The sequence below is a fragment of the Micropterus salmoides genome, unplaced genomic scaffold (genome assembly GCF_014851395.1).
Source record: "Micropterus salmoides isolate LMB-PRFRI ecotype aquatic unplaced genomic scaffold, ASM1485139v1 Ms_hic_scaffold_11, whole genome shotgun sequence".
In the NCBI taxonomy this organism is placed as follows: Eukaryota; Metazoa; Chordata; class Actinopteri; order Centrarchiformes; family Centrarchidae; genus Micropterus; species Micropterus salmoides.
In genome coordinates, this window is record NW_024040152.1 from 20,191,571 (window position 1) to 20,204,694 (window position 13,124).

A 13,124-nucleotide genomic window follows, 5' to 3' on the forward strand; every position below is an offset into this window, starting at 1 on the left:
GCCTTAACTTGTTTAAAATAAATAAACAAACAAATCATTGCACTAAATCCCAAAATTGTAATTAAACATTACACCACTTGGCTGGTGGCTTTTGTCTGGCAGATTTCAGCCACACCTTCAATCTCAGTTCTAGTCTGTTGAGCATAGACATTTCAACAGTGGGAAGTGGATCAGTTACAATCATTTATTCACTACATCTGCTTGATGTTTTGTTTTGTTTTTTGTTTTTGAATACACGCAACTTTGCAGAACCCCCCCCCCCCCCTAAAATAATAAAGAATTCACATTCTCTGTGGCTCATATTGTGCCTTATACAAACTGCCAATTGTTGCCAAGACTGAATCACTGCATTTATTGTATATTGAAATGTTTTAGGACACATGTCTGAAGTGCTTAATCACATAAAACTTTTCACACAACTTCAGGGATGCCTTCAACCCGAAATCAGAGTCTGGAATCAGCAAGCAGCCTACATACTGTGGGCCTGAATCAGACGTGGACCTTTGTGACCTTCTGTCACAGTGGGATGCAGCCCATAATAACTGACATTGAAGTAAACATTTAAGCTAACAGAGTTTGGTGGCTGGTCTTGAGCAGAACGCCTTGTTGTAAACAATTCCATGAACCTACTTTAAAACTGAGTAGGGGAGAGCGGGGTAAGTTGTCTCATGTATAAGTTGTCACACTGCTCATAACTCCAACACTAGAGGCTCTATCACAAAATTCAAATAGCCATTTTTCTGTGTTCATAAGGTCACTTTAATCTGAGGTGAGCACAATTGTTTTATTTTTTGGCTTCAAAAGTAAAACACTTGCACTTTACATTTTCTGTATTCCATCCTTATTAGGTGTGAATGTTCAAAATGATAACTTTGCACAAAGTAGAAGAGACAATAACGTGTCTTTTGATACTTCAGCTGAAGTGCTATGTTAAGCTAACCTTGAGATTTAGCCAACATTTGCACACATGTCAGTTTGGGGCAAATTGTCTCAATGACTTTGGGGCAAGTCGTCACATGTGATTAGTTCCCCTAGTACAAATAAACACATATAACAAGCTTGTAATTAATTTGTAATTGCAAGGAGGAATGTGTTTTTGAAGGAAGGAAGAAAATTACCAACAGAAGAACAGAGAATGACAGTACAATACCTGACATAATGTTAAAGGCAGTCAGGCAGGTGTAGTTGAAGAACAAATCAATCAGAAGTACAGCTAAGGATTTTAGCTAAGGACTTATTCTAAGTTTAACACCACATCTGTTTAGTTAAGAATTTAAACATTAAGCAAGTTATCTGCAACATTACATTCAACTACCATAGATCTATTTGCACTCCAGAGTGATTTTAAAGTTCAAAGTAAAGAGGTTAAAGTGTGCTCTGCCAACATTTTTGTTTTTAATTAAATTATTTATTTTCCAAATTTTCTAGGCTTGATTGTTGATGGATTTTATTTTTTAGTTCTGGTTACAATTTGAAATTGAAATCAATATTCACAATTAAGTGTTCTAACTTATAAGTTTGATAATCCAGTGTGACAACTTACCTACCGATGGGGCAAATTGTCACAAGTGCACACTCTCTATTCAACCGTCTAAAGTTCCATAATGAGATAAGATAGGAAGACGTAATGAATACAAAACTTCTTCCCAAGACTTCATTCTTTCATTTGGTATGACATTTGTACCATCGATGTACGGTGCTCAGCAAATATTAGACAGTGTGAAAAGTGCAACATACCCCGCTCTCCCCTATAATAAATCTCAGGAGTACATTTTGCATTTTCATAGTTTAATGGAGACTGAAACACGATGACAAGATCACAGAAATACATAGAAAGATATTTATTTTGCTTTTCATCAGTAACATCAAAATATTTCTGAAAACTTTAAAAACAATTAAAAACAGAAAAACAGTTTTTTTTATATTTTCCTCGTGTTACTTAAGAAAAAACAAAGAGCTATTCAATGTGATCTTTGTAGGCAACAAGCAAAAAAGAAAATAAGCAGGTTAAATCTGTAAGAGGCACGAGACTAAGGAAAACGCTAAACTTTCTACTTCCTTACTTGTCGCTTGAAAGGATAAAAAAAAAGGTGTGGGAGCACTAAGAGGCCATACAGAGATGAGAGGAAACGCTGAGCAGTGATGCTGGCAACTCCACCAGTTAAGAGAACATGACCAAAGAGAACAACGGTGCCACCAGGAGCAGAAGACCAGGACATGTGCTGCTGGCACTTTTGCAGAAGTCACCCTGACAGCAGCTAATTTCTGCTCCAATGGCTCCTGAAATCTGTGAATTTGCCATATTTAAGCAGATCTGCTTAGAAGCACAGCCTTTCACGTTAGTCTGTACACCTCCTGTGTTCACTGAGAGAATGAAAATAATGTTAATGTCTGAGCTTTAGGTTTTAATACATCAAGTAAAATCACAAAGTTTCCCTCTGAGCTGAGGAAAGATGTTTAATGTCATAGGCCTGTTACCTGCTGCTGAGATGCAGTGGTCCTCATTCCCCTCGCAGTTTAGAGTTGCGGTGCACTTTTTACTTTCACAACTGAAGCACTTTTTACCATTGGGATTGGATTTACTGGGTTCTGTAACATAGAACATATATTGTTCATATTGTTTGGGGAGGTAGAGGGGGGTGGAGGGGTGACTGCAATTATCTTTTTCTAAGGGCCTTTTTCAAAGGTTTTTTCTCAAGCAGGCTGTGGACATTTGGTGGCGTTTCCCTGCTGTCAAGTTTAACAGCCTTTAAATGAACATACATACAAAATGTAAAGAGTTATGCCAAAATACAGGAACATGATTAAGAACATGATTGGAGATTCTCTCTTTCTCTTTCTCACAGTTGTGGGTTTTCACTTGCTACTTGTAGTTTTTAAATGTTAAACAGTTTTTGCGCATGCAACTAGACGCCAATTTTTCAACAAAAACAGCTCTGAGTGCAAAGACACATCAAAATTTAAATACCAATAGAAGATATAAACATAAAGGTAAGTTACCAGTGGCAGGCTGGGCGTTGCAGAGGTCGGAGGTGCAACACTTGCTGGCAAAGACGGTTCTGTTGATTCCAAAGTGGACTGAGCCCTCAAAACACTCTTCAGCCAAAGCACACGATTTCATGTTGAGATCAGCAACTTTCGAACCCCCTGCAGTAAAAGAATAAGCTTTTTAAACTGAGCCTTGCAAAGCAGTTTTACAATAAAAACAATGCACCACAAAATACCTCACCTGTATATAAAAGGACTCTCAGCGCTCTACACTGCAGACCACTTCAAGTGGTCAGCAGTGTAGGCTGATGAAACACAAAACTTAGATATGTCAAAAACATCAGCTCTTTTTTTCCCCAAGGGGTGGATAAAATAAGTTTAACAAATTAAACTCCGAAGTAAATTAATTTTAAATAATAATCCATCTTTTCTTAAAGAGCAAATTTTAAAAAAGAAAAAAGAAATAGATCAAAAACTTGCCTTTATGGAGAAGCACAATCCCAAAAATCTGTGTAAGGAGATTAACATTGTGTGATGGCAGAACACAACTGAATTTTAGTTTGATCTGTTACGGCTATAAGAAGCTCTCCTGAGAAGGCGTTGCCTTCATCCTCAGACAACTCCCCCATTTCTCTTTCTGTTGTGACAAAAGATTACAGTTTAACTAAAACTGATCTGTCGTTATCACTTCACTATCACTTCATACTTTTTACATGCAGTATATTCACAAAAGTGCAATTAATATCATGGTATCGATTGTATGTTTTTATATATAATCACCCAGTTAACCTAATAAAAGTTGCACAGAAGCCTTAGAATAAATAAGTTCAACAATAGAAACATGCTCTTGAGAAGAGGCACACTACCCAGGATTAGGTTAAGATTCAGTTCTGGGATTTGTTTCAGGGTTAACTTCAGCTCCCAGACAAGGCAGACACAATTTGACTGTTAAAAGGCCTTCCATTCTACCTTGCAAATATAAATTACATGTTTTTTTGAGATAGGTCAGCATGGTAAACATCACCCATTCTTGCAAGCACCTACTATATAGTTGGGTAAGATATACAGCATGTATACTTTCAGTCTGTTGAGCTATTTCAGTAGCTAGATATCAAAAAATGTAATACAAAACATTTTCTTGAAAACAACAAACCTGTGCAACGAAAAGCACTATGCAGCTTAAGAACCACACATAAAAAAAGTTTTCACAAGCTTCCTTTTATTTCTGAGTAATTAGTGATTAGTCTTTTATTGATGAAAATAAAAATAAACTTACAGGATATATATGTTCTCAGAAAACACATATGCAACATCTGTTCACCCAAAACTACAGTTGCAATATCACAGTTAATCATGACATCCAAAGTAAAAAATGCGCACAACTTGCTCCAACATTTTCCTCCAACAGTTTTTTTCTCTCTTTCTCACCACTGCGGTACAGGGTGCAGCTGTGACAATTCGATCATTACATTTCCCTAGGGGCGAGAATGCACAACTATCTGACATGGAGCAGTGAGAGTGGATTCCCACCAAAGTCTGTTGAGAGCAGTTGGTGTCACCAACACCACCACACATATCTGCCCTTCACCACTGACTGGGCTTCAACTTTCCCTCGTCCCTGATGTAGGGTGCAAACCACGGTCTTTCAAAGACACATTCCTCTTTATGTGACCTGATTATGGGACATAAGAGCTTGCACAGCAATAAAATAATACAGCAGTTCAACCGAGGTCTCAGCAGAGCAGGCGGCTGTATTCGGAGAGGGCCGAGGACTTTTTTACCCCATCCCAGATACGAGCTGCGTAGTGGAACCTGTAAAAACACAACAGTCCATAAATTGTATTCACCATGAAACCAATGATGTTTAAAGAATAAAACTGGGTGTGTAAATATGTATATTTTAGGGCTGATCCCGAATAGTCGAAGATTTGATGCTTCGATGGGCGGAGCCTAATTCGACTGTCAATATCACAGTCGAACCTTGGCAGCGAAACAAGGATCATGCAATTTTGGCGATATGGGGGTGCTCAACATCTGATTTTACATAGAACTACCAGTTTTCTCCCCATAAGTTCATATACAGCTTATTACAATATAGATTTTGCGTTTAATGCTGTAAATAAACATGTAAAAAGAAAAAAAAACTTCCAATAAATATTTTTAGTGTGTGAATAAATCCAAAATTGTTGATGAACCACATAAAGAATATTTTATCATTTTTAAATAGCCGGCTACTTGAAATAGACCCGCGAGGAACCACGACGTGCATGCAGTTGTTGGCAGGATGGCAAAAACTCTGCACAAGACCAGTGAATGGCAGGCGAGAGAGAAAATGGTCAACAATAAGGCTCGCAATCGCCGTGCACAAAAACACACATGATTAAGGACTTGACGATTCTGATTCGACTATGTAAATCCTTAGTCGGGGACAGCCATAGTATTTTATATATATATATATAGACAAGAACTTTTAGATCGATGTCACTTGCTATGAGGAGCATAAATGCCTCACTATAGATATTTTTGTCCGCTAAGGTGCCAAGTGGGGTAAAAATATTTATATGAGGCATAATAAATGAAGTTTGAAACAGGTCCTTTCCTTGATGCCAGTACGTGTCACTATCCCTATGACTGGATATTGACATGTAAGTCAATAAGAGGTTTACTTGTGAATTTTGCGACAGATCTGACCATGTCTAGTCCATTTACATGCACTTAGTTTTTCATGGCGAGACATCAATTCAACAATCAAAATAGCTTCGCAATTTAAAATCAGAAGGCTCTTAAGATTGCGCTGCCCACATTTGAAGTTGTTCGGGTTAAAGCTCTAGGAGGAGTTCGTAAAAGTACGGAGGGTGTAAACTGGTTCAGATTTTGTAAAAAATTCAAAATGGCCGACTTCCTGTTAGGTATGGTTCCAAGAGGGTTATTTTTAAGTCTAGAGAAGATGCATCTGTTACTCAAGTTTGGTTCAGCTTGGTACAACGTACGGCAGGGGCTAATTTTTTAAAATTTTGCAGGGGGCGTCACGGAGCCATTTTTCCACAACCACCCCCCCAAACCATATTAGACAATAAAAACCAACACTTTTTGATGTGCATTCAAGCATTCCTAGCCATGTGAAGGCTAAAAAGCCTTTAGGGGGCACTATAGAGACAACGTGCAATCCAAAGTCCCAAAAATGACATCAAATACAAATATTACCCATTCGAGTCTGGCTGCAAAGTTATGTGGCTCTTTGAGCATCCTAAAAGCAGAAATGTGGTCTTTGTAATAAGAGCAATAATCCCACCACATCTCATGAAGATCAAAGAAACTTTGTCCAAAACCTATTGTTTGTTTAGGGGTGCTATTGAGCCCTCTTGCCTTGCCTGACCCCAATCACTGCAGAACATTGGATTTCCCACCAGACCTGAGGTGTGTGCAAATTTTCATGAGGATTCGAGTATCCTAGGGCCTTCAAAAATGAGTTCATCTGGGAGAAAAAATAATAATAATCTGAGCAAAAACAATAGGTTCCTTGCACTTTCGTGCTCGGGTCCTAATTACAAAAAAATTTCATTCTGTTCACTGGAAATAACACATTAAGTAGAAATGATGCCTGGAAATGATGCCCTCGCCTTTAAAACATCTCTATTATCCTGTTTGGTTGTTTTACATTGTTTATGTCCTGTAAAGCACTCAGCTTTTGGTTTGTAGAACATAAATAACATTTATATCATTATAAATAGAAGGTGGGCAGAGACAAATGTGTTTACCAATTCTTCTCAGTCAGGATTGTGTGGGACAGCTGACAGCGGGGCATGGCCAGTATTTGGCTGCGGAGTTTTGAAACCATTGTGGAGAAGGCAGGATGTCCTCTGTACCCCGGCAGCAGAGAGAACAGCGGGTATGTTCCCAACCCTGAGCATGGTACAAAGATTAATTCCCATCTTACACAGGAGGACAGTTGAGTTTTATGTAATGAGTATTATGCAAAGATAAGTTCCTCTATAACCTGCTTTAGTCAGATTATCCTCCCCGTCATTCTCCTGCACAGGAAGGAGGAACATGTTGACTTCAGTTGCCAGGTAATCTTGCCCCAAACCGGGGAAAATATTGCAGTCAAGCATGGACAATGTGCCTAAAAACAAAACAACCTATTAAGTAATTAATCAACTATATTGTTAATGAAATCTGTAAACCAAATAACCCATGGTATTGTCCCTAACCACTTTTTGTTTGTTATATTTTAACTCTGATTTAATAGATATCGATGTATGAAAAGAATATTCTTGTAGTTTTTAACCTTTGTATTTGAGATGAGAGTGGGCCATTAGTTTGTCCACCACCATATGCATGTTCTTCAGATTCTGTGGGCAGAAATCATCCCGTCTGGCCTTATTCTGGAGGAACACTGAATGAGGGAGGAAGTTAAACGAGAAACTCTTAAATTTTGATATCATTAAGCTGGGATGGTAGTGAGGTGGGATGACATTAAAAGTCACCTATATGAGGATAGTACTCTGCTCCATCGTCACTGCCTGAAGAGCCACTGCTGTCATGGCTTGCAGACGGAGTGGAAGGTTTCACCATCTCAGCAGTCTGAAGAAACCTGTTCACAAACACTACAGTAAACTTTCTGAACGTTAAAGTAAACAGTAGCATCAAAGGTTGGGCAATTGTCAATGCAGAAGAGATATGATCACTGAGGGTGCAACGAGATGTCATCACATATAAAAAATATATATCGATAAGATAACTAAAAATAATGTAGACATGCATAGGGCTGCACCTAACAATTATTTTTAAAATCAACTACTGTAGTGGCTGTTTTTTCAGTTGGTTCATTAATTTAACAAGTAATGTATTGATTATTCTAAAGATCTTTTTTACTACTCGATTAATAAATAAATATCAAAAACCTGTCTCATTAATTATTCAATATTTTATTCAATCATCCTGAAAAAACAGACACAAAGGCCATTTGATTAATGATAATAGTGGCATATTTTAAAAATGAGTCTAATGTAGGACTGCTGTGACACAGATTAATGTAAGCACTGTTTTCCAACCCTTTCCCTGAACTCAGGGGAAGTACTTGACTTAAAACATTAAATGGTTATGACGTGGATTTATATCATCACTGGAGTAATATGCAGTAAGATAATCGCTGGTAATGTAGTTTTGCATCAGTCCGGGGCAAAGAAAAATAACAACAATTCGATAACAAATGAGGGTTTTAAATTTTTTGCTGCTCATGTGGGTGTCAGATAATGATGTGTAGCTGAATGAGTGTCAGCACATGTAAGATGGATACATAGGCGGTCTGTTTCAACAGGTCTGGATTTGCCTACATTTGTTCACTAAAATACCAAGTGGCATTACTGAAGTTATGAAAAAGCAGAAAACAAATATCCTCAAGATACCAGATGAAATACTCAACATTCCTGTGACAGGAGGGGATATTTATCCCAAGTTATTGTCAGAGCGTTCCTGAGAGCAACGCTCTTCTTTTGTCCTGTGCATGGGCAGTAAGTATAACACAGACCCATCGCAGACAAACAAGTACCCACCTGTATAGGTTTAAGTCAGTGAACCAGTCTTGAACCACAATGACAACATGGCACACTGTAAACAGGAAGGCGGCGATCTGAAGAGACTTAGATTATACAGAGTACAAATGTAGTTAGAAGTGAATGTTTTTGTACAGAAGAATTAAAATGAAAAAACAGCTGTTCTCAAACTGGGTTGCAGCACCCCCTGGGGGGGAACATGGGCTCTATTTTGCTTTTATTTTATTTCATTCACCCCTGTTGTTAATTGATTAAAATGAAACCCAATTTTAGCTAGAGCTGGGGAGGCTTCAACTTTTTTTAGGCTTCTAAAGTGGGGCGTGACAGAAAAACTTAAGAACCACTGGACAATGAATCAGAGGACCTAGAGCAGTGGTTGGCATTAATTAGCAATAATATCTGGCCCATGGCCAAATTACTTTGATAGCGGCAAAAGAATAAACATTATAGTGGCTGGTGCTAAAACAGATTACAGTCATGACAGCAAAAGTTACTCACATAATCACTTCCTCGTAAGTGATTGCGCCTACAAATAAAAGCGAAAGAACATCTTTACAGTAGGATTTTATGTCATGTTTAATTAAGAGCCTTTACTTTGAAAAGATCTGAAGGAAATTCAAAAGGGTCTCTGGCTTGCTTGACACACCTCTGAAAAAGCCATCAGATTCAGCAGATCAGATTCCCTTGAATGAGAAACACAGGAATTTCCTCTGCCTGGAGATACTGGGGAAATGAAAATAAGCGTCCATAGGATGATGTGGCCAAATCGCCGGGAGGCACACACTCGTGCACATGCTTATTTGTGAACATGTAAAACAATCTCTTCACAATCAATTTGTTGAAAAGGGAGTTAAATTATGCAAGTGGGGATTGAATACAGAATCCTTCCAACAGGAGTCCTGTTGAGCTAAACAGGCACACAGTAAAGGATGGAATATAAACAATAAATTGGCCCACCAGCTAATAAGTAGTAAAAAAATGAAAGACTAAAGACTTATTTGCCAACCAATGCCCTGGTGGTTACGCGCCTGTGCTCGCATAAACAACTAGTGTTTTCACCCACAGCCATCTGCAGGACAGCCACTGACCTGCATCTCCACATATGTGTGTGGGAGGTTGTACTCAGGAGGCAACTTCCGATCGTTATTGATGAGGTGGTCGAGAATAGATGGGCTGAGCATTGGCTAAAGAAACAAACAAACAATTCTTTTACAGTTTTATTACAGTCTCATCCTAACTTCTTTTTCAATTTATACAGTTCATGACTTTTATTCTGACAGAAGATTACAACTACGAATCCATATTACTTCATTCATACCTGTGTATCCAAGAAGATGACTCTCTCCTGTGTGATGAAGAAATCAATGCCTGTGCTCTGGTTTCCTCCTCTTTCCTTGATTTCTTGAGTCTGGGCTCTGAATACGTAACCCCTGCGCAAACAAATACGATGACCTCCATAACTTTCTTTCACTGAAAGTACACGTCAGAAATTGTTTTGAGAATCTAAAACCTGGGAATTCTCTCAAGATTTGGAAATAGGTTTAAAGATATTAACATTTTTAAACTTTCATTAACAAATGCATAGACATCTACCTAAAATCCATAATACAAGTTTACGTTCCTTCTCGGCCACTAATTATATATTTTATATATATATATATATATATATATATATATATATATTATATATATATATATATATATATATATATATATATATATATATATATATATATATATATATATATAATATATATATATATATATTATATATATATATATATATATATATATATATATATATTTATATATATATATATTATATTATTATATATTATATATATTTTATATATATATTATATATATATATATATATATATATATATATATATATATATATATATATATATATATATATATATATATATATATATATATATATATATATATATATATATATATGACACTCACTACAGTAGCAGATGGGTTTACAATGTCGCCCCTGTGTGTTCAGAAAGAGCACCATCACTTTTTAAGTGCAGCTTTAATTTGATTGGGGATAAAACACTTGAAATGTACTACTGATTTTAATATTACATTCTTCTATTGTGAAGATTGTAATTCTGCAATTAGTGAATGTAGTTAGTGGATTATTCTACTCCTTGATCAATGCCTTTTTTTTAGATGATTAATTTTGCAGCTGATGTCACTTGTGTATCACTGCTATAGTTTTAGACCATTCTGTAGTTCAGGTTAGTCTAATATTGTACTAACAGTACTGCAAATCTAACAGTAACTTTTATATTTAGAAAAAAATCCCTCAACAAGTTCAGTCCTTCTCCGTTTTGTCTTAACCAACCTCCTTATACATTAAACACATTTCCTATTGTTTCAAATTCCTCTTAAATATTAGAGTCATTATGGGAACATCTCATGCTTGTCAGCATCTTTTAACGTTGGACTTACTATTTATAAATGAAATTCATATATCATTTACATGTAACTGAGAAGTTGACAAGCTTGAGCTTATTGTTTGTGTTAGCGCCACCCTTGCCTTGGATCTTCCTCAGGAGTGTTGGCAGATAACAGTGACATGATCGTAGATTTCCCAGTTCCCTGCAGGCCAATGACTCCCACCACCAACATATCGGTCTGATCCCTCAGATACTGCAACACATCACAATAAAACACAACTTCCTTAGAGTACAGTATAAATATAGTGGCTCAACAATCAACTAAATTCATTGAACACTAACTCACCTCCATGGCACTGTCACACCAGTTCATCTGATCATCCACTAGCTTGATGCTGTGCTTCATCTTCTCTGGAGGGAGGAGTTTAGACTGGCCAACCATAGCTGCAAGTCAAATGAAATAAATTACATGTTTCCCCACACATGTAATTTGGCCTTAATAGGTGCATCCAGGTGGAGTATGTTTGTGAAATCCATAATAACTTACGGTCCACAATGCTGCTCGATGCAGAAGCACCCATCCCCCTGTTCTGGATCTGGTATACAGGCTGGGTGGGCCGCTGCCCTTCCTTCTCCATCTTGGAGGGCCCAGGACCAGGGGGCTGAGCTGCTGCTTCTGGAGGGGTCCCCGGCTTCCCTCCATCATCCCTGGCTTTCATTAGCATGATGGGCTTCTCCAGGACTGGAGCTCCACTCGCAGGTGCATTCTGCGATGACTTGGCCTTCAAAAGGATCCAACAACAGCATGTTGATAGATCAAAACAGGCTAAAGGAAGAGGCGCTTAATCAACCTTACTTTCTGGAGGCATCACTAATTAACTGCGATTAACTACATTTGTGTTTGTAGTCCTAACCTCTGAAAAGAGTTATGTAAATTTCTAAGTACCCCACATGGCCTTGGACAAAAGTGTGAAGGAAGGAATTCATGTAAATGTACTTGCTGCCAAACTTTCTTCTTAAATTCGATAATAAAACGCTCTAATGATATAGTTATTGTATTATTATTATTTGTGTTAAATAACAGGAATTACGAAAACAGCTTAGTTATCTAGATAAACGTAATTACCCTTTCTCCAGGGGGTTTAGCAAGAATGATGGGGGTCTTCTGAATGAGTGGGCCCGGTGGATCCTCACTCCCATCCTGAATAAACAAATGAAAGTGAAAACAACATTAAACAACAATAAACCAGAAACCAGAACAACCTATGCTTCGTTATAAAGGCAGTAATATGTGTTTGCATTACCCTTCGTTCCCTGGGTTGGTATTCTCGATCCCGACTAGGACCGGACAGATTTTGGCCCGGAGGTCCAGCATCTCGGTCTCCCCGGCGTCGCCTCCTTCTGCGTCCCTGGCCGTACATCCCAGGCTGACTGTGGCCGGACTCGGACATGTCTCTCCTCACCTGATTCACTTACAGCTGGTGTCAACAGAAAGCTAGCTAACGATGATCCCCGTCCAGGCAGAGGCGAGCTGAAGATAATTACTTTCACTGAAATATCTTCTAAACTAGAAACCTGCTCCCAGCTAACTTTAACCCTGTGACAATTACTTTCGTTGACGTTTGAGCATATTTAGCGGTTACAAGTTTAACCTGAAGCACTCGTCTGTGGACGTAACGTACGCTAGCTAAAGCGTCCCACTAGGTGCGCTTTTTTCGTAATTCGACGTTACCCGTTACAGTACGACGTTAGAGTGGTTCTCGACTAACAACGCGCTGCAAGAATCTCCACCCGCCTGTAATTCTGTGTGTCACCAATCAAACGCATCTTATCCGTCTGCTAAATGAAGTCGTTAGGAAACATCGCAATATAAGTAGTTCCGCCACTTTATGGATCATTTCGACGCGTAACCTCGCTATACTGTATATTATATAACGTACATATGAATCTATATGGCATCCTGTTGTTCTTAAACTTGTTCGGCTTATTTTGTTTTCATTTATTAGAAAGTATTTGGTTTTTGTTTTGGCTTTTTTTTGGGGGGGGGGGGGGGGGGTAAAAATTTTATTGAAAATCAGGTACAGAAAGTATTTGATAATAACAACATCCTGAGATGTTAGGTTTCTTAAAGGCATAGTCCAAATATTACTTTTAGCGTTGCTCAAGC

General features: G+C 37.9%; 2 protein-coding genes across 2 annotated transcripts; both read right to left on the minus strand.

The window, feature by feature from the left end:
• Positions 1-1,933: 1,933 nt before the first annotated feature.
• Positions 1,934-3,617, minus strand: LOC119898288 (urokinase plasminogen activator surface receptor-like). Its single transcript, XM_038712474.1, has 4 exons — positions 3,593-3,617; positions 3,001-3,165; positions 2,479-2,589; positions 1,934-2,364 (listed from the first exon to the last, which is right to left on the minus strand). The coding sequence occupies exons 1-4, from the start codon at positions 3,615-3,617 to the stop codon at positions 2,162-2,164; spliced, it is 504 nt and encodes a 167-aa protein (XP_038568402.1). The 3' UTR covers positions 1,934-2,161.
• A 569-nt stretch (positions 3,618-4,186) lies between these two features.
• On the minus strand, positions 4,187-12,687 carry smg9 (SMG9 nonsense mediated mRNA decay factor). Its single transcript, XM_038712523.1, has 13 exons — positions 12,262-12,687; positions 12,084-12,158; positions 11,505-11,739; positions 11,304-11,401; positions 11,098-11,210; positions 9,862-9,973; positions 9,632-9,727; positions 8,544-8,629; positions 7,476-7,582; positions 7,277-7,384; positions 6,986-7,111; positions 6,747-6,891; positions 4,187-4,800 (listed from the first exon to the last, which is right to left on the minus strand). Exons 1-13 carry the CDS (start codon positions 12,406-12,408, stop codon positions 4,722-4,724), a joined length of 1,527 nt encoding a protein of 508 aa, XP_038568451.1. The 5' UTR covers positions 12,409-12,687; the 3' UTR covers positions 4,187-4,721.
• Positions 12,688-13,124: the final 437 nt, after the last annotated feature.